This window comes from Diabrotica virgifera, chromosome 8 (genome assembly GCF_917563875.1).
Source record: "Diabrotica virgifera virgifera chromosome 8, PGI_DIABVI_V3a".
Classification (NCBI taxonomy): domain Eukaryota; kingdom Metazoa; phylum Arthropoda; class Insecta; order Coleoptera; family Chrysomelidae; genus Diabrotica; species Diabrotica virgifera.
Genome location: NC_065450.1, coordinates 120,333,079 through 120,359,635, shown reverse-complemented (window position 1 = coordinate 120,359,635; position 26,557 = coordinate 120,333,079). Strand labels below are relative to the sequence as shown.

Here is a 26,557-nt window from a genome sequence, read left to right as displayed (position 1 = left end):
AATATTTAATATATCCGTCCAAATTCTAGCATATGCAGACGACGTGGACATTATAACAAGAACCAGGGCGAGAACTGCGGAAATCCTAACCGATCTATTAGTAGCAGCAGAACAAATGGGGTTACATATAAATCAAAATAAAACCAAATTCATGGCGACTAACACAAAGACAAGAGCTGGAAATGTTGACGCAGATCTAATCATCAATGACCAAAACTTCGAAGCGGTCAAAGAGTTCATATATCTAGGGACATCGGTTAACCCCAATAATAACACATCTGAGGAAATAAAAATGCGAATAATAATTGCAAACAGGTGTTATCATGGTCTATCGAAGTACTTATCTAACAAACGTCTGTCTCAAAAACTCGTATAAGGCTGTATAGAACATTAATAGTCCCCGATCTCACATATGGATCAGAGGCATGGACGCTAACTAAAACAGATGAATCCGCTCTATCGATTTTTGAAAGAAAAGTGCTACGCAAGATATTCGGAGCAGTCTGTAAGAACGGAAGATGGAGGCGTAGATATAACTTTGAACTGCAGAATATCTACAAGCCTACGTTTGGTGGAAAAAATATTATCACTAACATTAAGCGAAACCGCCTGCAGTAGGCAGGACATGCAGCCCGAGCCCCTGAATCGAATATGATAAAAGAGATTCTAACAGCTCAACCCGTAGGAATGAGAAGACGGGGTAGACCAAAGTTGAGGTGGATGGACGGGGTAACACAAGATGCCGAGAAGATCGGTGTCGGAAACTGGAAAATGCAAGCAAGACACAGAACAGAATGGCGTAGAAAGCTTGAGAAGGTCGAGGCCCTATAAGGGCTGTAGCACCAAGAGGATGATGATGATGACAGTTTTATGGACTTCAAAAAAGGGATTTCCATAAACTTTAATTACAATTCACGCCCTTATTAATCAAAATTCAGAATTGGCGCAATGATATGAAATTATTGTAATTTGGAGACGAATCTATTCATTAGTAAATTATAGTAAATTATAGTAAATTATAGTAAATTATAGTAAATTATAGTAAATTCTAGTAAATTATAGTAAATTATAGTAAATTATAGTAAATTATAGTAAATTATAGTAAATTATAGTAAATTATAGTAATTTATAGTAAATTATAGTAAATTATAGTAAATTATATTGCATTTGAGTGACATTACATTTTCCATAAGATGTGTGTGGTGTCATTTATACAAAATCTTTTATATAAAGAAAATTATACAAACTTTCAAAATTAATACTAAAAAAATAAAATAAAAAAAATTGGTAGGTACCTATTCAATCATCTTTAGAAACAAAATAAAAATAACAAGGAATCCTATAGAAATTTTTTCTCCATTTAATTAATACCTCGTATTACCTCTACGTGCCTGTATAACGGCATACATTATTCTGGGTATACTGTTAATTAATTTTAAAACTTCATTATGTGAACTTGCTTCTCATTCCTCTAAAAAAGCCACTTTGCATTGATATAAGGTAAGAGGAGCAAGTACCCCAGGTACCAGGAGCAGATACTTCTACCAAGCCAGTCCCAAATATGCTCGATGGGATTTAAATCGGGACTGTGCACTGGTCATACCATATGATTTAAATATTCTCTGACAATACATGCATTGTCATGCATCAGTATGAAGTTTGTTTCAAACAATATAATGTTGCAGTAACTCATTTACATATGTACCATCAGCGCGCAGATGTCAAAGATCCCCTAGGGACAACGTACAATTACCTACATGCCTCCGAAGATATACCAACCCACATCATAACTAAACCCCTTAAAAACTTACTCTAGGGCTAAAAATGCACTCGGCATATTGTTCACCAGCTCTTCTCCAGACTTTTCTGCGACCATCCGGGAAACGTAAACAAAATCTGGACTCACCGGTAAACATCACATTTCTGCAGTCGTCTGCATTTCAATCGCGATACTCCCTAGCGAGAGACAATCTGGTTACACGATGTCTCTGAAAAATTCAGGTCGCGGTACATTCATTTAGGAATGAATCTTGGAGGATTTAGGCCTGAATCCTGCGTACCAAAAAAAAGTTTATTAATCGCAAGCTGAAAATTTGTTAATAGCTTAACAGTGTGTAGTTGGACAAATTTTGATGTATGGGAATACTAGAGCAGGGGAAGTTTTAATTGTGAAACGTGTCATCCTGACAAGTTTATGATTATGAAAACTAGCAGGTTGTTTTAAGTTTATTCAATAGCAAACTTTACATATAAAAAAGAGTTTAATGAAAGGGTAACAAATCAATTGGAAGTTTTGTCCGACAAAATACATGGGACGTTTTCGTAGTGTGACGTTCGAAATCTGTAACCTGTTCCACAATTAAAACTTCTCCTGTTCCAGTGTACCCGTACATCAAAATTTGTCCGACTAGACACCATTAAGATATTAGCAAATTTTCAACTTGCTATTAATAAACATTTTTTTGGTACACGGGATCCAGGCCTAATTCAGATTAGCCTCATTTAACCATCTTCTAACAATTCTCGGTTCACTAATATTTACGTTTCTGAATTTCGTCAGAAATTCTAAGGGTGCTAATTTTTCCTCCCTCTGAGTGTATATGTTACCGTTAAAACCCGATTTCAGTTAAAACCCGAATTTACTAGGAAAAACTAGTTTTAACTAGTCAAAACTAGATTTGACTGCTAAATTCAGTTAAAACTAGAAATCGCAAACGGATTTCATTTAGAGTATTTATATGCGATTCTCTTGTGATTGCATATCGATCAAATTTACCTGACAGCGACTATTCATTTCTGAATGCAATATAGGTTTGGACACAAGACCTCTCTTCGTTTTTATATTTTTACTCTTCTTCCGTTGGCAGGTTTCACACATTGGTATATAAGTATTGATCATATGAATAAAATTTCCTGGCGGCATTTCCTGGCGGTTTCAGTCTTCAACATATCCCGATTTCCATGAAAATAGCAACAGCTTCAATTATGCCAAAAATATTTTCGACAGGTACATAATATTTGATGGGATCAATTTTAGAAACTAACTTTTTTATTTCGCCAACTTCAACAATTCTAAATCATTTTAGTCTTCGATTTTGTAATGGTGTTTTCTTGGCAGACAGTTCCGCATCTTGTACTTGGACCATTAATTTATTATACCTATATGCTTTTGATCACAACATTGTAGTGACTTTCTTTCTTCTCTGTCTCTTCCATTTTTAAAATCATTTCCAAAATACGTTCTTATATCTCTGCTCTCAATCTGATCTTCGATATTATCACTAATGCTGAATAATACACAGTGGTGTAATAACCAATAAAAACGATGCAAAACAATTAGCAGTTTCACACACTACTTTGCTACCGACCGGCCGCCATCGTCATTAACACTACCCCGAACAAGCCGTAATATATACTAGGGATGGGAAAAACCTACCGGTTTAAACCTAAAACCGGTTTTTTTACTTCGCAATAACCGGTTTTACCGGTTATTTTTTTGGCCCGGTTATAACCGGTTTTTTCTTTTTAAAGAAAAAACCGGTTATTAGGTTTTTACGGTGATTAGGATTAGGTTAGGTATTATTTGGGATCCCAATCATAATTATTATTCTCAAGTAACTATTCCAAACAAAACCATAATTCAAATTTTATTTTATTTTATAAATACAGAAGCGAACTGAAAGTGCAATCTCACATCAGCCAGCAGAATCAGTTATTAAGTTTTATTTAATATTTCCTTGAAAAGGTATTTGTAATCATAATATTTACATAAGAAGTGTCTGTTTGAATTAGACTCAAGCCAAACATCATCTATTTTTCACACTAAACTCTTAACTCTTGACATTGAAAATCGGTGAATGATTTTATCTGATTACCAAAAATATTGCTCTGCCTATGCATATCGTATTACTGATTACGAATACGAATCTCCAAGAATGTCCCTACGTTTTCAAAACGATACACCCATACAGGAAGTATTAAATGAGTTAAAATGTACCTATTCTAGAAATATATACAAACGTGTTAAAAGTAATACATGATAATTTTTTTTGATGGTAGCAAAAATAAAAGATATATTGCATTATCCAATTTATTTTTAAGTAAAATATTTATCTTGATATTATTTTTTTTTAAATCCCATTTCAAAGAGTCTGGGAAATTTTTTATAAGTTGAAATGGTTGGGGAATTTTTTGATTTTGGGAGGAGAGGAAAATTGTAATTGTAAATGTAACTTTGTAACCTATTGTATTAAAAAAACCGAAAACCGGTTTTTCCAAAAACCGGTTTTTTTTGGCCGGTTATAACCGCCAGGTTAAACCGTAAGCAAAAAAAACCGGTATAACCGAAAACCGGTTTTTTGTCAAAAACCGCCGTCCCTAATATATACCTACTTGTATCTTGCAACAATTTTAACTGTTATTCGCCAGTAATTCCAAAAAAGCTACTTTGAACTAGTATGAACTACTCTAAATTAAATCCGTTCGGGATTTCTAGTTTTAACTGAATGTAGCAGTCAAATCTAGTTTTGACTAGTTAAAACTAGAATTGTCTAAGGCGCATAGTTAAAACTAGTTTTTCCTAGTAAATTCGGGTTTTAACTGAAATCGGGTTTTAACGGTAACATATATACTTTATACTCTTGCATTAATATTTATATTAACTTAATAGGTGGACGAAATATTTCGCTTCTGTTGAACGGATGATCGATGAGTCTAAAGAAGCAAAGAAATTCCTGAACCAAAACGGAAACCTACAAGTACACGAAGAAGAGAAAAGTCCACATTCGGGAAATAGTTCAGACAAAAGTCCAGGACAAGAGCATAAAAAACGATTGGGATTTAAAACTGTATCTACAGCATCCAGAATCGCGGCTAGAATAAGTCCAAAAAGTACTAGAAAAAGAAGTAAATATAAACCGGCACTTTGTAAGGTATAATATTTTAGATAAAATTTATAAAAGGCATTAGGTATGTTTAACCTTTAACTACACGCGCTGGCGTACTTTGTACGCCAGATATAAGAATTCTACTGCAAATATATTTAAAAATTTAATTTTTGACCTTGTGTATCTCTCTAACCTATCACTGGAATGTGCTTTACAATTTGGTTTTAGTTTCGTTATAATCGGCTTTCTGGGAAGATCGTAATTTACAGTTTATTATTTGTTGTTTCCGGTGGTGGACAATATACGCCACGATTATATTAATATAAGTAGTAATATAAGTACATATTTCAATTGTTTTTTAGTCATTATGGCACAAAATATATTTGTCTTTATAAACAATACTTTTTCTGCTGTAAAAAATCACATTTAAAAAAATTTTTTATTAGTAATTTTATTTATCATGGAATCCAGATATTTCATGATTCCAGTTATAAATCCCAATTGGCTTACTGAGAAGGAACTCCAAGTATTCACTGATGCCGAATAAGGTTTATAACAAACAACTAAGTGTATTTAAAAAAAAATAAACAAATCCGCTGTTTTTAAGTGTATTTTTTTGTGGCGTATAAAGTACGCCACGCGTGTAGTTATGCTATAACTTGATGCGCGGGTAGTTAAAGGTTAACCTTTAACTACCCGCGCATCAAGTTATAACATAACTGCACGCATGGCGTACTTTGTACGCCACAAGAAAATACACTTAAAAACAGCGGATTTGTTTAATTTTTTTTGAAAAAATACACTTAGTTGTTTGTTATAAACCTTATTCGGCATCAGTGAATACTTGGAGTTCCTTTTCAGTAAGCCAATTGGGATTTATAACTGGAATCATGGAATAACTGGATTCCATGATAAATAAAATTACTAATAAAAAATTTTTTAAATGTGATTTTTTACAGGAGAAAAAGTATTGTTTACAAAGAAAAATATATTTTTTCCATAATGACTAAAAAACAATTAAAATATGTACTTATATTACGACTTATAGTAATATAATCCTGGGGTATATTGTCCACCACCGGAAACAACAAATAATAAAATGTAAATTACCTACGATCTTTCCAGAACGCCGATTATAACGAAACTAAAACCAAATTGTAAAGCACATTCCAGTGATAGGTTAGAAAAATAAGCAAGGTCAAAAATTAAATTTTTAAATATATTTCCAGTAGAATTCTTATATCTGGCGTACAAAGTACGCCAGCGCGTGTAGTTAAAGGTTAAGTCCATGTGGTGAGACCGCTCCCGTCTGGAAAAATTTCTGATTCGGTTTCTTTGTGGATTCCTATTCAAAAATGTCCCCTTTAAACAAATCTGAAGGGTGCCGGGCGGAATTTTTGGGCAAACATTGTTTAAACAATTTTTTTAAACAAATACAAAAGATCACTTTTTTTGATCTGGAGCATTATATTTTTAGGTTTTTTGGGCCATTCGAAATAAGAAAGGCATCTTTTAATTTTTCTTAAGAATTGATAGTTTTCGAGTTATAGGCGATTTAAAATCTGAAAAATGCGAAAATACGCATTTTCGAGGCCTAAAAACTCATATTTAAATTAGTATTTTTGAGATTGGCATATACATAAATTGAAGTTTAAACATTCAGCTTCAAGATTCTGAAGAGTGATTGCGTCTAACCTTAATTTAAACCGTTGTTTTTAATTTTTATATATGCATGTCCATCCGATTTTTTTGCCGGTGCGACGCACTCTATTTCAAATATCTCCAATTTTCCTCCGAAAAATATTTTTTCGAGATTCTTTAGGACATTCTAAATAAAATAAGTTTTTTGACATTTTTCTCGAAAGTTAACAGTTTTAAAGTTAGAAGCTATTTAAAATCCAAAAACGCGTTTTTTGGCATTTTTCGGATTTTAAATCGTTTATAACTTTAAAAACTATTAACTTTTGAGAAAAATGTCAAAAAACTTATTTTATTTAGAATATCCCGAAGAATCTAGAAAAAATATTTTTTGGCGGTAAATAGGAGATTTTTGAAATAGAGCACACCGCACCGGCAAAAAAATCGGATAAACACGTATATTTAACAATTAAAAAACAACGGTATAAATTACAGTTAGATGCGACCACTCTTCAGAATCTTGAAGATGAATGTTTAGTCTTCAGTTTAGTTGTCTGGCATCCTCAAAAATACTAACTTAAATATGAGTTTTTAAGCCTGGAAAATGCGTATTTTCGCATTTTTCAGATTTTAAATCGCCTATAACTAGAAAACTATTAATTTTTAAGAAAAATTACATGATACCTTTCTTGTTTAGAATGACCCAAAAAACCTAAAAATATATGTTTCAGAACAAAAAATAGTGATCTTTTGTATTTGTTTAAAAAAATTATTTAAACAATTTCTGCCCAAAAATTCCGCCCGGCATCCTGCAGATTTGTTTAAAGGGGTCATTTTTGAATAGGAATCCACAAAGAAACCGAATCAGAAATTTTTCCAGACGGGAACGGTCTCACCACATGGACTATAAGCTGTTTTTAATTTTTCATTTTACTCATATTTTGAGTACACGGAATCAACTTTCGTTGGAATGTTTCCTAGACGAATAGACGGAATGCGACTGCATATTGTAGAGTCCCTTTCATTTCCTTTATTCGTCGTCTCCTTGCCTTATAAATTGTAGGCAGAGATTAAGGATATTACCAGAAAGTGATTCAACGAGAATTTTCAGATTTATTGTTTAGATCTGGGACTTCTCATTTCTCTGTAAATTTTGTAAATTTGTGCAACGAATTCATTACTCCAGGTATTTCTTATTTTGTTTTAGATTTTTCCAACTGAATTGGAAAGCAGACCAGAATATAACGAATTTAAAGAATGGTTGCATACTTTTGAACTATATCGAGGCAAGAAAACTGGAGAAGATGCTGAAGATGACAGCAGAGTTGTAGGTTATTTTAAGGTAAAAAAGTTAATTAGTAGTAGAAAAAATGATATTTTTTTAAGTCGAATTCACTAAAATACAAAATTAACTCAAATAGTGATATATTCCCTTTAAACCGAAAGCAAGATATTAAATGTGTTTAGGTAAAATAAGATTAAGGTTTGTGCAATTTGGTAATAAAATTGCCATATTCGTTTTGAGTGCCAAGTTTCGAAACATTTTATTATATTTTTAATCAAGCTATTATTTGAACAAAGTCTCCATTGCTAAATTTTGTAGTATTGATCTATTATATTGTTTGAATTAGCAACAACATTAGATATGGCGGTTGTTAATTTATTCTTTAAACGAAGGAATGTCAACCTATTACGTATAAAATTGGACAAACCACTCCCAAATAATAATAAAAGAAGATATACATGAATGTAAGGACTGCAAGGTAATAGTGAGACAGTAATCCAACAACATAAGTTGCTGGTGCTGGACATCAAACTAAACCAAAGTATCGAAGAGGTCCTCAAAATAACAAGTGGGGGATGTTAAAAGATTACACAGAAGGTCTATTCAGGGTAAATACAGTAGAAACTATGTGTTGGAACATGAAAGGAAGAACTATACAATTTGGAAGAAGATGGCCAATATCATTAGAGATACTGCTATTGAAATACTTGGAAAAACGTCAGAACATAAGGTTGAAAATAAAGAGATTCGATGGTGGTCAAACAAAGTACAAGAAAAAATAAAAGAGAAGAGAAGATAAATAGAAGGATTGACAGATTGATAGCTCTTTCTTGATTCGGTGGGTGGTGGTGCATGGCCGTTCTTAGTTGGTGGAGCGATTTGTCTGGTTAATTCCGATAACGAACGAGACTCTAGCCTGCTAACTAGGCGTATTTCGACATCCCAAAGGCCCGTCGGTGGAGTTTCCTGCTCTTGCTGCACGCGGATTTTACTGTCGGCATACACACAATTCTTCTTAGAGGGACAGACGGCTTCTAATTGCACGAGAATAAGCAATAACAGGTCTGTAATGCCCTTAGATGTTCTGGGCCGCACGCGCGCTACACTGAAGAAGGAATCAGCATGCCCTCCCTGGCAGAGCTGTTCGGGTAACCCGCTGAACTTCCTTCGTGCTAAGGATTGGGGCGTGCAATTGTTCCCCATGAACGAGGAATTCCCAGTAAGCGCGAGTTATAAGCTCGCGTTGATTACGTCCCTGCCCTTTGTACACACCGCCCGTCGCTACTACCGATTGAAAGTACAAGAAAAAATAAAAGTGAAGAGAAATATATATAAACCGTGTCAAGAAAATAAGTCGGACACGGACCAAAATTATACGGTCGCCAAAAAAAGAAGCGAAAGTAACAGTAGCAAAAGCTAAAACAGAAGCATATTATACAAATCCATACAGCCAACTTAATACCAGGGAAGGCTAAACAGAGATATACAAAATAGTCAAGTTTGAGAAAAGGAAGCAAAATATTTTATTCAAATTAATTCAGAGATGAACATAATAAAATACTAATTCAAGAAAATGCATAGGCGTAACCAGGGGGGTTTTGGGGGTTATAACCCCACCCCCCCCCCATTGGGATGTACTTTGAGCTCTATATGCTTAACACCATACCGCTCGGAGACCTTCCAGTAGTTGTAACCCCCCCTTAGGATTATCCTGGTTACGCCTATGAGAAAATGATGCCAAAAAGAGCACTTCAAAATAGAAAGGAAGGAAAAGCAGTTGAACCAGATGGTATTCCTAGTTACTAGAAATAAAATTATATCTGCATGGTGAAATGATTGTGAACAGTAGTGGTTTTAAGTCCATAGGATAAGTATTACAGAGTAATGGGGAAATAGATGGAGATGCATGCAGTAGAATTAAGGTTGGATAGATGAAGTGAAAGGAAGCGAGTGGTGTGTTGTGTGACAGAAAATGTTTTTAAAACAGATATAAGATCGGCTATGATGAACGGAACTGAATACTGGACATTTAAAAAAAAAGAGGAGCAACGAATGCATATGTGGCGGAAATGATAATGTTTAGATGGATTAATGGGGTTACAAAATAAGGAGGAAATGATAATGTTTAGATGAATTAGTGGCGTTACAAATTAAGGATAAAATTAAGAATGGAGTAGAAGAGGTGGACCAAATAAGACCTGGGGGAATCACTTAGACAGAGCATGTCTGTAAAGGGGATTGATATTGATACGACCCAAGATATAAACGTATGGAAAAATGTAAGTAGGGAAGCCGACCCCGCAAAAGGATAAGGGCAAAGAATATGATGATGATGATGATAATGCGGTACAGTGTTACGGAAGACCCTGTATATTTGTAAGTTGTTTTAAAATGTAAAGCTACAGCTACCTCCTATTTTTGTGAATAAATTTTTTCTGTATCTTCTATAACAGATGTAACAAATTTTGTCTAAAAATTTGATCACTCTATATATAGCTACTGATTGTAAACATTACCCCAATTGGATAGAATTTTCTATTCAAAAGCCCTTAGGATGTCTTGAAATATCCATTAGTTAACTGTATTTATCAATATTAACTATTTATTTTTTATGTTTCTCACATTATCGAAATTAATACTCGTAATGAAGGAATACTTTAGATTACTGTATGTTTTGTAAATTATGATTGGTTTTCTGACCTTTTCAAAACTGTTAAAAATATAACAAAAATAATGAAGTATTTAAATTTATTCATATATTCATAGCAACTCATTCGTTATTTTAGGGTGCTATAAGAGTCTATAAATGGCCTTTGCCTAAAGATATAGAAGACAAAACGATAATGGGTTTTGATCCACAATTTGGGCTGTTCCAAGGATTGCCTTCTAATGATCCGATACGCGTGTTAGTACGAGTGTACATAGTGAAAGCTAATGATCTACATCCGATGGATTTAAATGGCAAAGCAGATCCGTATGTTGTGCTACAACTAGGATCTAAGAGAATAAGTGATAAGGAAAACTATATTTCAAAGCAGTTAAATCCTGTTTTTGGAAAGTAAGTATCTGTTTATTTCTTCTCTTCATATATTTTTTCCTGGTCAATTACTCAACGTGTTCTTGGACGTCCTACACTTCTATCAACGAAAGCTTCTACGAAAGCTTGTGAACGTGTATGTTCACAAGCTTTTCGCGGGAGTCTTCATTCGTCCACTCTTTGCATTTGCTTATCCTAACTATTTTTGTACTCTAATATTTTTTTTTGTTTTATTTCTTAGGCTTGAATTGATAGCTCCATTATCTCTCTCCTTCGTTCCATCTCTCCTTGTGGAATATTCTTCTTCACGTGCCATCTCCGCGACAGAGGTTGGCAATCGTCATGGCTATTCTAATGTTGGATGCTACTGCTCTGAATAGTTCGGTTGATGTGCATCCGTACCATTCCCTCAAGTTACGCAACCATGAGATTCTTCTCCTTCCGACACTTCTCTTGCGCTGAATTTTCCCTGTATAATCAATTGAAGTATGTTGTATCTCTCATTATGAATAACATGCCCCAGGTATTGCAGCTTTGGTGTCTTGATGGTTTCCAATATTTCCAGTATTTTGTTAACTCTTCTCATGACTTCGTTGTTTGTTATATGCTCGGTCCATGATATCTTCAGGATCTTTCTATACACCCACAGTTCAAATGCTTCCAACTTTTTAGTAGTCGACGCGTTAAGTGTCCATGCTTCTATTCCGTAAAGCAGGGTCGAGAAAATATAACACCTTGCCAACCTAACTCTCAAGTCTAATATCAGTTCTCTTGCACAAAGTAACTTTCTCATTTTATTGAAGTTTGTTCTTGCTTTCTCTATTCGAACTTTGATTTCTTTGGTGTAATCGTTTGTGTGATTATTTATTGTGCAAAGATAGTTGTAGTTTTTAACTTGTTCTAAAGTTTTACATTCAATTTTCAGGCTTCAATTGTCAGGCATCATTATTTTGGGTTTTTGATATCCTCATAAATTTAGTTTTCTTGATGTTTATTGATAATCCATATTGTTCTCCAGACTCAATTATCTTATTCATTAGCTTTTGGAGGTCTTTAAGGTTGTCTGCTATTATGATAGTATCGTCCGCATATCTAATGTTGTTAATTGGCGTTCCATTTACCTTTATTTCCGCTGTTTCTCCCTCAAGAGCTCTTTTCATAATTTCTTCAGAGTATGCATTGAATAGTAGTGGTGACAATACACACCTCTGTCGCACTCCTCTTTTAATTTCGAACTCTTCTGATGTGTGTTCATTAATGCGTATATGTGCTTGCTGTTTATAATATAGATTTGTTATAATTCGAAGGTCATTGTATTGTAATTGTTTTGCTTTGAGGACGTCCATTAGCTGTTTGTGGTGAACTTTATCGAAAGCCTTGTTGTAAACTATGAAACAGACGTACATATCCTGGTTTACATCCAAACATCTCTGGATTAGTACGTTGAATGCAAAGAGAGCTTCTCGGGTACCTATGCTTCTACGGAATCCAAATTAGGTTTCTTCAATATCCATATCAAGTGTTTGGTAAATGCGTTTATGAATGATATTTAAAAACATTTTAAGTCTGCGAGACATCAGGCTTATGGTGCGGTGGTCGGTGCATTCTCTAGCATTTTTCTTTTTTGGGATACAAATAAATGTTGAGGTCAACCATTCATTGGGTATGTCACCCGACTGATAAATTTCATTAAAGAGCTTTAAGACGGCATATATGTACTCATTTTCTATTATAGTCTAGTAAAATAAAATTACACTACATGTAAATCAAAATGTAAATTCGTACAGGTTGAAACAATTTTTTTATCAAAGTTTAGGTGGGTACAAAAGATATTTTCAAGAAAGTATCCAAATCATACAAGGGGATCATTGTTTAAATAATTAAAAAGGGGTCATTTTTGCAAAAAAATTACTTTTTTTACTGCTGAGATCATTAAATTACCGATGAAGGTCTATGGGATTTTTTTCTGCAAAGTTGAAGGGTAAGTCTTTCACATAAGTCTTACTAAATTAAATTTGACCCCCTATTTATTTAAATAATTGTATATAAAACTTTAAAAACAAATTTGCAAAAAATTATTTTTAGCGTTTTAAATAAGCACTATAAAATATCTTATTTCACAGACTGAATTGCGCTATGTTATCAGTATTAAGCAAAAAAAAATTGGTCCAAAAATATTTAATATTTTTTGAGATATTGAATTTGTTTATTAAATGTTACTCTATTTTCTATTGCAAAAACGCGGTTGTTGCCAAAGAAATATTCACCTGCATTAAATCTTATTATTTTTATTTTTATGTATATTTTTGATAAATGTATTGATAAATTCAAATTTCAATTAAACTTCCCCCTAAACTTACATTTGAAAATTATTCAAATTTATTTATAATTTATTTTTTTAATAACGTCGCGGCGATTAAATATTTTGAAATGCCGTTTCGATAATTGGGTTCCTGGGAATTTTTCACTAATTAACAAATTTTTTTGCCTTTTTTTCCTCTTCTTTTTTTTTCTTGGAGTTATATTATTACGGGCCCTTTTAGGGTTAAGCTTCATTAAGACTGTCGAAACTCTAAGTTTTAGATTCTAGACATAAAAATATTAAGATTGGTCTAAAATCACTTAAATAAAATGTGGCTACTTACTGAGTTACAGGGTGTTTTATTTCAAAATTTAAAAATTATGTTTACCAATTACTTTCAAACTATTTGACATATCCTTATCATACTTGGCAGAAAGTGTATGTACTATACAGTCTACTAAACTGTGATAAATAAAAGTTTCTAGCTACTACCAGAGGCGTACGACAGGGGATAGTTAATGGTTGACCCTTCCCAAATTCTACGCCACTGAGGGAATTACTATTTTAGTGAAATTTTTAGATTCTCCAATACTTTCTATGTAAATAATATACTCTTTACTGGTTACGATTAAGTCACTACTTTTCGAGATATTGGACGTTAAAAATGAAACGACATAGTTATTTTGATTCATTCATTCATTCATTTTAAACTTCCAATATCTCTCAAACTGATGGCTTTATCAATACCAATAAAATTATTGACATACAAAGTATTGGAGAATCGAAAAATTTCGCTAAAATAGTAATTCACTCAGTGGCGTAGAATTTGGGAAGGGTCAATCATTCACTATCCCCTGTCGTACGCCTCTGGCACTAGCTAGAAACGTTTATTAATCACAATTTAGTAGGGTGTATAATAGCCACACTTTCTGCCAAGTATGATAAGGGTACGTCAAATAGTTTTAAAGTACTTGGTAACAATAATTTTTAAATTTTTAATTAAAACACCCTTTAACTCAGTAAGTAGCCACATTTTATTTAAGAGATTTTAGTTAAATCTTAATATTTTTAGGTCTAGAATCTACAACTCAGAGATTCGATATTCTTAATAAAATTTAACCCTAAAAGGTCCCGTAGTAATGTAACTCCAAAAAAAAGAAGAAGAAAAAACGATAAAAAAATTTTGTTAATTAGTAAAAAATTTCCAGGAACCCAATTATCGAAACGACATTTCTAAATACTTAATCCCCGCGACGTTATTAAAAAAACAAATTTTAAACAAATTTGAATAATTTTCAAATGCAATTTTAGGGGGGAGTTTAATTGAAATTTGAATTAATCAATACATTTATCGAAAATATATATATATAAAAATAAAAATAATGACATCTTAAGCAGGTGAATATTTCTTTGGCAACAACCGCGTTTTTGCAATTTAAAATATAGTAACATTTAATAAACAAATTCAATATCTCAAAAAATATTAAATATTTTTGGACCAATTTTTTTTTGCTTAATACTGATAACATACTGCAACTTAGTCTGTAAAATAAGATATTTTATAGTGCTTATTTAAAACGCTAAAAATAATTTTTTGCAAATTTGTTTTTAAAGTTTTATATACAATTATTTAAATAAATAGGGGGTCAAATTTAATTTAGTAAGTCTCATGTGAAAGATTTACCTCAGCAGTTGAAAAAGTATATTTTTTGCAAAAATGACCCCTTTTTAATTTTTTAAACAATGATCCCCTTGTATGATTTGGATACTTTCTTGAAAATATCTTTTGTACCCACCTAAACTTTGATATAAAATTTGTTTTAACCTGTACGAATTTACATTTTGACTTTTTTTTATTTTATTAGGCTATTATTTTAATGATATCAATAGGCAGTTGATCTGGCCCCGGGCTTTTTCCGTTGCTGGTGTTCTTTAGTGCATACAATATTTCTTCCTTTGTAATTTCTACACTTGTTTCTCTGTTTTCGAAAGATAGGTCTTGTAGGTTTCCTCTTTCGTCGTCGAAAAGCTCTTCAATATATTCTTTCCATCGTTTTAGTTTTTCGTCAGTCGTTATAATAGTATTTCCACTTTTGTCCAAAAAAGAGTTGTGTTGTGGTTTCTTTTTTGCAGCCCTCTGCCATTTTTTTAACCTTTTTATGCAGGCTGAATAGCTCGTATTTGTTCTGAAGATCTTCTATCTCTTTACATTTTTCCTCATAGTAAGTTTGTTTTGTCTCTCTTATCTTTTTTCTGATTTCATTGTTAATTATTTTGTGATTGTGACTTTTTTTGTTCTTGGCTTGTCTTCGTTGGTCAATCATGTCGAGTATCTCGTCGGTTATCCAGTTGTCTCTCTTTCTTATCGGTTCTTTTAATATCTCTTTGCATGAAACAAGGAGGCAGTTTTTAGTGCTTCCCATTGTTGGTTTATCTCGTAGGTGTTAGTATCTAATTTATCAAAGTTTTCGTATATTTTCTGTTGAAGTTTGTTTTTTATATCAACTTCTTTCAGTTTTCTAACATCTATATTTGGAGTTCTTTGGGGTTTTCTAATACGTTTAAGCTTAAGCGTGACATTAGCGATTAGTTGATTATGGTCCTTGTGGAATATTGGGTGCTTATTCGTTTCTTGGCCAAAAGTGTACGATTGCTGACTGGCCGAATCAGCGCATCTTCTTTCTTGTTTATTTTCTGAATAAACCGTGTACTAGTTCCTTTCATTCTCTTCTATTTCTTGCTCTGTTCTTGACTTCACCCCGTCTTAATCCAATTTTTTCCTGTTTTCTTGTTGTAGTTCTTTTCCAGCTGTTGTCAGGTCTTCCTCTCTTTATTTTCCCTTCTGGTTGGTATGTTTGTACGTAGTATATCCTTTTTACACCTCTACCATCCCCTTCTTTTTTCCATAATTGATCCCTAATACATATGTGAACTTGTCTACCTCTTCTACTTCCTTACCGTTTATCATTATTTTATTGTTTGGGTAGTTATTATTTTTTAAGAGTTTGGTTTTCTCTGTTTATTTGAAGTCCGATCGTATCGGAATACTATGCCAACTTGTCCATTTTGTCCCAACTGTTTGAATAGGGCTTTTCATCGATTGTCATTTGTTGCGAGCTTCTGTCATGTGTCACATAATATTAATATATCTACGTCATACGTCTTTGGTTTGTATCATTGATATATACCAATAACGTATGACGTAGATATATTAATATTATGTGACATATGACAGAAGCTCGAAACAAATGACTGTGAATGAAAAGCCCTGTAGATTCCATCTAATTCCTGTTCCATTGACAGTTTCTTTTCTCATGACCAAATCTATCGGGGATAATAAGGAATATGGTAGGGGATAGTACCTATTTGACTCCACTTTCTTTGGCTATTTCTTCTATTACTTCACATCAGTGTTCCAGTTTGGCTTTGTATTCTTTGTAGAAGAGTTTAATACGTCTATGATTTTTAGTGGTATCCCATATAGTCTTAGGATTATCCACATCTGTACACAGTCGAAAGGCCTTTTTAAAGTCGATAAGACACATCTATAGAATCTTTATTGAATTTATTTGTTTGTTCCAAAATAATTCTAAGGGTGCTAATGTGATCAATGGTGGAGAGTTTGGTATGGAAACATGTGTGGTTGCTTCTCAGTTTTTACCTAGTTCCGACTTCAATCTTTCCAACAAGATTTTGTTCAACAATTTGGATGTGGCACTTAGTAGTGTTATTGCACGCCAATTATTGCATCTACTCAGATCTTCTCTTTTGAGTATTTTTATTATCAATTCCACCTTCCACTTCTTTGATAATTTTTCGTCAGCCCATATTTTGTTCAAAAGTTTATGTGGGTAACATTTTTATTGATTGCTCATCTGCTTGTATTACGTCATTAGGTAGGAATATGTATATTGTCGATTGCTGCGATTTTGCCATTTTTTAGAAGATTTAATGTGTTTCCAATTTCTTCCCTTGTAATTTCTCCAATATTCACTTCTAGCTCTGGTGATTCTACTTAGTCTTCTATGACTTGTATTATTTGATGTTTAGCATATAAGATATGCTATTATATAAGATACGGTATGCGGCCAAATAAACAGTACTGAAATTCATATGCCTCAAATGTGTATAAGTCAGGCGCCGAAACGTACTGAGTGGTTTCCGAACGTCGTTATAACGTATGTGAATGGCGTAATAATGTTGTTCTGAAGCTATTTCCTTGTGGCATTTTTATGATTAATTATTTATATGGGAAATAAGCCACAATTAAAATGAAAAAAATAATTTTATTAACGTTTCGACGCCCAAATCGGGTGCCGTTGTCAAAATACAAAATATTACTAAAATAAACTAAAGTGTTGTTGCTAAGCAAAAAAAATTCTTCTAATAATTTATTTAATCTCACTCATTTATATTGGCAATTCAGACATATATTATACATTTTAAAGTAGAAGACTTTAAAATGATATTGCCAATATTTATGAGTTGCGTTCCTGGGACGACTTACTGAAAGATAGTTCATTCGATTACATGAAATTAACCCCAACTCAAGAATATAGCGAGAATTTTACTGTCGTTGCATTTGGTTGTCTTTTTAAAGACATATCACATGCTATAATTTTTTATGACGGATATTCTTGAGTTGGGGTTAATTTCATGTAATCGAATGAACTATCTTTCAGTAAGTCGTCCCAGGAACGCAACTCATAAATATTGGCAATATCATTTTAAAGTCTTCTACTTTAAAATGTATAATATATGTCTGAATTGCCAATATAAATGAGTGAGATTAAATAAATTATTAGAAGAATTTTTTTTGCTTAGCAACAACACTTTAGTTTATTTTAGTAATATTTTGTATTTTGACAACGGCACCCGATTTGGGCGTCGAAACGTTAATAAAATTATTTTTTTCATTTTAATTGTGGCTTATTTCCCATATAAATAATTAATGGCGTAATAATGTTAGGTGCTTCAGACAAGTTCTCAATTTTGCAGAAAAAACTTTTATGGTGGAGTACTATTTTCGGACATACGGAAAAGGTCACGAAAACTGTCCAAACTTAAAATCAACAACGGTTTCTGCAGGACGGAACAACCTCTCACACTACCAGGAAGTCTCTTCGAATACTGCACTCTCATTTTGGGAGTTGCCATTCACCAGTACTAACGCCACCAGGAGTCAGACAGATCCACCGTCTGCCATTTTGGAATTGCGGACTAGAATTAAAGATTTTTTCGTGCCAGAGGCAGTGGCGGGTCTAGAAATTTGCCTTGGGAGGGGAAATTTGCCTTAGGGGGAACTTTCAATGAAAAACCAACCAAAAAACATAAAAAGTATAAACTCAGATGATATAAAATACATAAATAATAGCATTAAATTATCTTAATTTTCCTAATCAGCGTGTTTATTGGGTTGAATTTGTCTTTCTGTGGTTTCTGTTTCATGTCAGCTAACATAGTCTTATGTTTCAACAATTTTTTTTCTTTAATTTTTGACCTTGTAAGGGGAGAAAATGTTCTCATTTTCCCTCCCCGTAGATACACCACTGGCCAGAGGGCATCTTTAACATATGTGTTATCGGGAGCGTGCGTCGTGAATAATGTTTTCAAGGCTATATAATGTATACTAGATATATAAATAATCATAAACATTTCAATATTCATTTCAGTACTGTTTATTTTGCCGCATAGGTACTGTATATTACTATGCTATGAGAATATTTCACATTTTTCAAAGTATTCCTTCCATTTTTGTATTATTTCTTCCTCATTTTTTATTCTGTTCCTTTGTTTATCCTTTATCCCATATATTTCTTTGTGCTTTTCCTGTTAGGTTTCGTATGATTATGTATTCTGTTCGTAGGTCGTTTCTTAACTATAACTTCTACTTAACTATATTCATTTTTCTATACCTTTTGGTTTGTGGTATTCTGCATTTTTATGAAGACTGTTGGAAATAAGCCACAATATATTTACATGTTTAATTTACTGACGTTTCGATCTCCACTCCAGAGACTGCTTTCAAAGTTATAAAAAAAATAGAAAATAAATAACATTATACAGTGTGGTGCAAATGAAAGAAATAATTCGATATTTAGTAATCTGGCGACTCTAAGCCAAAATCCCGAAACAGGTCGATTTTTATTTTTAAATTCTGATTTTTTGGCATATATACACACACCGGCAAAATTAGCCGAACACGTTAAAAATGGGACATGTTTGATGTCTCGTATTTCATAAACCAGTGGTCCGATTTGGGTGATTCTTTTAGTATGTTATAGCCTTATTATTTAAGAATATCGTTGTAATAACATTTTATACCGGGTGGACCAATCATACTGTGTTTTTTTCTTAAAGTTTGGAACACCCTGTGGAATATTCTAGCATATGTAAAATATTAGAATTAATACCCGATTGTAGACTCAGGCTTGCTTAATATTTTCTTTTTCGATTCATTTACTTATGTGAGATAATAAAAAAGTTATGTGCGTTAACAACTATCCATGTTTTTCATCCATAAATCCTCATAGTAGGGGAGGAAAGTATACTAAATTTGGAGTTACTCGAGCGTTATGGGGACCTATTGGATTGTGAAGAGTATGTGCTAAAGTCAGAAAAAGGTTAAGTTAAGTTTTCCATAAAGTGGGGGACTTTTCATTTTTTAATTTAATTTTCCATTTGAAACAATCATTTTCCTCCGATTATAGCGCTATCTATCCATAATTCGAAAAAATATGTCGAATAATAGTTGCTTATTTTTACGTAAAGAATCCAAATCTGCACTAAAAATTGGGGCTCCTGTTTAAGATTTTAAATTAAATCCCCCACCCCACCTCGTGACACCCCACGGAGAGGAGTGGGGGGTAAATTAAAAATTATAAATACGAACCCTGCGGTATTTTGCGAAATGAACATCAGATCGAAAACTGCAAAATACACCTATTCAATATTTTTCAAAAATCTACCGAATGGCACCAAACACGACCCCCCACGGAGGTAAGGTGGGGGTTACATTAAAATATTAAATAGGAGCCCCCAATTTTTATTGCAGGTTTGGATCCTTGACGTAAAAATAAGCAACTTTTATTCGCAACATTTTTTCCTATTATGGATAAATGGCGCTATAATCGGAAAAAACGATTGGTGGAAATGGAAAATTAAATTGAAAAATGGAGAGTCCCACACTTTATGGAAAACTTAACTTAACTTTTTTTGGTTGTAGCACCCACTCTTCACAATCCACTCCAGGTCCCAAGAACGCTCGAGTAATTGCAAATTGAGCATACTTTTCTCCCATGCTATGAGGATTTATTGATAAAAAACATGGCTAGTTGTTAAAGCAAATAACTTTTTTATTTTCTAACATAAGCAGATGAGTCAAAAAAGAAAATGTTAAGAAAGCATAATTCTACAATCGAGTTTTAATTTTAATATTTTATATGCTGGAATATTCCACAGGGTGTTCCGAACTTTAAGAAAAAAACACAGTATGCTTGTTACACCCGGTATAAAATGACATTTACATGTTTAGCAACAATATTATTACACCGATATTCTTAAATAATAAGGCTATAACACACTAAAAGAATCACTCAAATCGGACCACTGGTTTATGAAATACGAGACATTAAACATGTCCCATTTTTAACGTGTTCGGCTAATTTTGCCGGTGTGTATATATATATATATATATATATATATATATATATATATATATATATATATATATATATATATATACCTTTATCAGATTTTGTAACAACAATATTAGGATTATTTTTCAGAAAATATTTAGTTTTAACTAGTAGTTTATGGTAAAAGACAGATGCGCTACTTTGGTACCTCCCATAATTGTGAATTTGATTAGTAATTACGTTTGTAGATTTAGCTATCAGTACATTCCTTACAAGTGTATCAGATATAGACGAGGTGATGTTGTCGATACAAGATAACATTTTTTTAATAGGAATGTGTATTCCTAGTATAGGTTCAATACTAAATTTGGGGCCAAGAGCCAAAAAACGAAAAATATCATCTGGTATCACAACCTCTGTTAGATTTTTTATCCAGTTTGGTTTAATATTTAACAAAGTATCAACATTATCTTTATATAGCTTATCAAATTTTTTTAAATTATTATTTTTAATTATGTGAAATTTACGGTTATATACTCGTTGTTGTTTTGATTGGAAATTTAAAAAAATTAATTCTGATGTTAAGTTAATAATGTCTATTTTAAATTTTGTTAAATCTGATTCTAATTTATTAATAAGTTTATGGTTAGATTTAATTTCAATATTTAGAACCTTAGATCCCATTTTATTACATAATCTTATAGATTCCTCAGTGTAGGTATTTTGTCTATGGATCAGTGAGAGGATCGGTTTCGTACTATGTCTAATGTGAGGTGGAAGTGTGCCCGTTGTTCGGCATTTTAAAAGGAAACATCTTCTGTTGTATTCATTTGCCAATTTTATTTTACTTTTTGACCAAGACTTCAATTTCTGGACTGCAATGTCACCAAATTCAATACCGATGTTCTGGTAAAACCCCATTGTCTCTGTAGTTAACAGGTATATAATCTTTGCTGAACAGTTAGGAAACAAGGTTGAAATATTGGGGTAGCAGCAATCTCAAAGAAAACTCTTTATAATAATTCCAAGCTTTCGATAATGTTTATTATCATCTTCAGGGAAACTACAAATATAAATATACAGTATTTAACAATTAGTCTAACTAAAATCAATAAAAATTGTTATCTTTGTGCCATCAAAAATCTAAAACACCATAGTTTTCTCTCACTAAACTAGGTGTCTAGGATCCCCAGAAACACAAAAATAACAAAATATTGCTCTGAGAAATGCAGAGCTAATACTCTCACTATAAACACCGCATATCACAGAACAACCTTACTAAAAAATTATTTATATGTTTTGGTACTTACATTATTTGAGGATGTAGAGCCTAGTTGTTAAATACTGACATAACAATGAAATTTTGTCTTGGTAAATAGTAAATAATATAAATTAAAGTAAAAACTATATAAAAACTTAAAAAAATCTGAGTATAAAGCGATAAAAGTTAAAATATTTTTAAAAAAATTATGTATGTCTAATTGGCATTTTACAAAATGTCTAACAAAATGTTATGGATGTTTATTCATTTTTCTTTGAATTCATACGGAAACGTCACAACCACTGAACCAATTACAATTTTGTTATAAATTTCTAATAAATTTTGAAATAGGAAAAGAGCGAAATGATAATATAAAAGTTTTAATAAATGCAAAATTGTTTCATAGTCCTTGTCTTTTATTATTATGTAGTATACTGAAAAAATCTACAAATTATGTATCAAATTAAAGAAGAATCTGAATTATTAAATTTAAATTGGTTATTTTTGTCTAAAGTGAGCAAATAAGAATAAATTTCACTGAGATGTCTTACATCTGATTTTTTGTTTATCGAATTTTCTTCTTGAAAGATAAAAGCCATTTCCAAAAAAAGTCTTTTTTTATATGAGTTCTCAGAAGCTAGTACTTTAGTATGTTGATAATCCATTACATGACACTCTTTGGAAACATGTTCTGCTAAAGCACAACGTTCAGGATGTAGTCTAGAATCACTTTTATGTGAAATTATTCGAGATGATAAAGTTCTCGAGGTGATACCTATATAGCTCATATTACAACTACGACATGGTATATTATAAACTACATTTGAACAAGACAATGCAGGAGTTTTATCTTTCAGTCTAGTAAAAATTGAGTTAATAGATAATGTGATACTATTAGCTATTTTTATGCCACTAATTTGATTAAAGATTCTGCTTAGCTTTGGTGTGATGTTCTTAATGTAAGGGAGTGAAAAATATTTAAAGTTAATGGGTTCCTGGTTTTCTGCAACATTAGTAAGATTATTTAAATTTTGGTTGTTAATACTATTATTATTTGTGTATGAGATGTCAGATGTATTAAAAAGTAATTTCTTTATAAGGGTTTTTGGATAGGAATTGTCAATGAATATATTATATAATATTCTTAGATTTGTATTATGAAATGAGTTGTCTGATATTTTTAAAACCCTTGATTTCATTTGTTTTATTAAATTAACTTTTTGAGAAAATTTATGGTAAGACCAGTAATTCATATACCTGCCTGAGCTTATTGGTTTTTGGTACCAGTCAATCATTAAGGTGTTTGTAGTAGTATTACGAATAAATTTAGTATCTAAGAAAGGTAGAGTATCATTTTCATCTTCTCTTTCTAAGGTAAATTGAATGTAAGGATCATAACTGTTGAAGATGAACAAGATTTCATCCAAGGCATTGGAAGGTAGGCTAAGTATTATGTCATCAACATATTTCTTAATAAAACAAAGGTCAAAAGTAGTACTGGTATTACTACGTCCAACAAATCGTCCATCACATAACATGCAATAATAGGTGAAATTGTCGCTCCCATAGGAGTACCAAATTTTTGAGAATAATATTGATTATTAAAAGAAAAATATGTGTTATTAAATAAAAAGCTAATTAAATTTAAGAAGGCGTCTTTCTCAATGTTACAGAAATTACGAATAGAAGACCATTTTTTATTAATAGCTCTTAGAGCTGCATCTAAGTAAACATTACTAAAAAGGGAAACAACATCCAAGCTTGCAATAACATAATTAGGTGGAAGTTTAAAGTTGTTGAATTTGTTAGCAATTTCAAAAGAATCTTTTATGTAGTAATCATTATTAGTGTCATAAGCTTTAGTCAATATATCAGTTAAAAAAGAAGCCAAAAACTGTGTAGGAGCATTAACACAAGCTACTATAGGACGTACTGATAGTGTAGGTTTATGTATTTTAGGAAGAGCATAAAATTTTGGTGAAATACCACTATAACACATAAGTTTCTTTTTTGTATTAGGATCTATTTGGTTTGTATCTACTAGTGATTTTATTAATTTATTACATTTTTGTTGAATAGAAGAAGTAGGGTCCTTTGGTAACATAGAATAGGCTTCTCTATTATTTAGTATATTTGAAGATAATTCTAAATATTGTTCTTTATACAAAATTACTGTTATATTACCTTTATCAGATTTTGTAACAACAATATTAGGATTATTTTTCAGAAAATATTTAGTTTTAACTAGTAGTTTATGGTAAAAGACAGATGCGCTACTTTGGTACCTCCCATAATTGTGAATTTGATTAGTAATTACGTTTGTAGATTTAGCTATCAGTACATTCCTTACAAGTGTATCAGATATAGACGAGGTGATGTTGTCGATACAAGATAACATTTTTTTAATAGGAATGTGTATTCCTAGTATAGGTTCAATACTAAATTTGGGGCCAAGAGCCAAAAAACGAAAAATATCATCTGGTATCACAACCTCTGTTAGATTTTTTATCCAGTTTGGTTTAATATTTAACAAAGTATCAACATTATCTTTATATAGCTTATCAAATTTTTTTAAATTATTATTTTTAATTATGTGAAATTTACGGTTATATACTCGTTGTTGTTTTGATTGGAAATTTAAAAAAATTAATTCTGATGTTAAGTTAATAATGTCTATTTTAAATTTTGTTAAATCTGATTCTAATTTATTAATAAGTTTATGGTTAGATTTAATTTCAATATTTAGAACCTTAGATCCCATTTTATTACATAATCTTATAGATTCCTCAGTGTAGGTATTTTGTCTATGGATCAGTGAGAGGATCGGTTTCGTACTATGTCTAATGTGAGGTGGAAGTGTGCCCGTTGTTCGGCATTTTAAAAGGAAACATCTTCTGTTGTATTCATTTGCCAATTTTATTTTACTTTTTGACCAAGACTTCAATTTCTGGACTGCAATGTCACCAAATTCAATACCGATGTTCTGGTAAAACCCCATTGTCTCTGTAGTTAACAGGTATATAATCTTTGCTGAACAGTTAGGAAACAAGGTTGAAATATTGGGGTAGCAGCAATCTCAAAGAAAACTCTTTATAATAATTCCAAGCTTTCGATAATGTTTATTATCATCTTCAGGGAAACTACAAATATAAATATACAGTATTTAACAATTAGTCTAACTAAAATCAATAAAAATTGTTATCTTTGTGCCATCAAAAATCTAAAACACCATAGTTTTCTCTCACTAAACTAGGTGTCTAGGATCCCCAGAAACACAAAAATAACAAAATATTGCTCTGAGAAATGCAGAGCTAATACTCTCACTATAAACACCGCATATCACAGAACAACCTTACTAAAAAATTATTTATATGTTTTGGTACTTACATTATTTGAGGATGTAGAGCCTAGTTGTTAAATACTGACATAACAATGAAATTTTGTCTTGGTAAATAGTAAATAATATAAATTAAAGTAAAAACTATATAAAAACTTAAAAAAATCTGAGTATAAAGCGATAAAAGTTAAAATATTTTTAAAAAAATTATGTATGTCTAATTGGCATTTTACAAAATGTCTAACAAAATGTTATGGATGTTTATTCATTTTTCTTTGAATTCATACGGAAACGTCACAACCACTGAACCAATTACAATTTTGTTATAAATTTCTAATAAATTTTGAAATAGGAAAAGAGCGAAATGATAATATAAAAGTTTTAATAAATGCAAAATTGTTTCATAGTCCTTGTCTTTTATTATTATGTAGTATACTGAAAAAATCTACAAATTATGTATCAAATTAAAGAAGAATCTGAATTATTAAATTTAAATTGGTTATTTTTGTCTAAAGTGAGCAAATAAGAATAAATTTCACTGAGATGTCTTACATCTGATTTTTTGTTTATCGAATTTTCTTCTTGAAAGATAAAAGCCATTTCCAAAAAAAGTCTTTTTTTATATGAGTTCTCAGAAGCTAGTACTTTAGTATGTTGATAATCCATTACATGACACTCTTTGGAAACATGTTCTGCTAAAGCACAACGTTCAGGATGTAGTCTAGAATCACTTTTATGTGAAATTATTCGAGATGATAAAGTTCTCGAGGTGATACCTATATAGCTCATATTACAACTACGACATGGTATATTATAAACTACATTTGAACAAGACAATGCAGGAGTTTTATCTTTCAGTCTAGTAAAAATTGAGTTAATAGATAATGTGATACTATTAGCTATTTTTATGCCACTAATTTGATTAAAGATTCTGCTTAGCTTTGGTGTGATGTTCTTAATGTAAGGGAGTGAAAAATATTTAAAGTTAATGGGTTCCTGGTTTTCTGCAACATTAGTAAGATTATTTAAATTTTGGTTGTTAATACTATTATTATTTGTGTATGAGATGTCAGATGTATTAAAAAGTAATTTCTTTATAAGGGTTTTTGGATAGGAATTGTCAATGAATATATTATATAATATTCTTAGATTTGTATTATGACATGAGTTGTCT

At 31.7% G+C, this 26,557-nt stretch overlaps 1 protein-coding gene across 1 annotated transcript in view; it reads left to right on the top strand.

Moving 5' to 3' along the window:
• Positions 1 to 26,557, top strand: part of LOC126890248 (otoferlin-like) — a 224,148-nt gene that overhangs the window by 173,948 nt on the left and 23,643 nt on the right. The window contains exons 16-18 of the mRNA XM_050659104.1: positions 4,670 to 4,931; positions 7,732 to 7,866; positions 10,596 to 10,867. Coding sequence (XP_050515061.1) covers positions 4,670 to 4,931; positions 7,732 to 7,866; positions 10,596 to 10,867 — 669 coding nt within the window. The remainder of the gene's footprint in view (positions 1 to 4,669; positions 4,932 to 7,731; positions 7,867 to 10,595; positions 10,868 to 26,557) is intronic.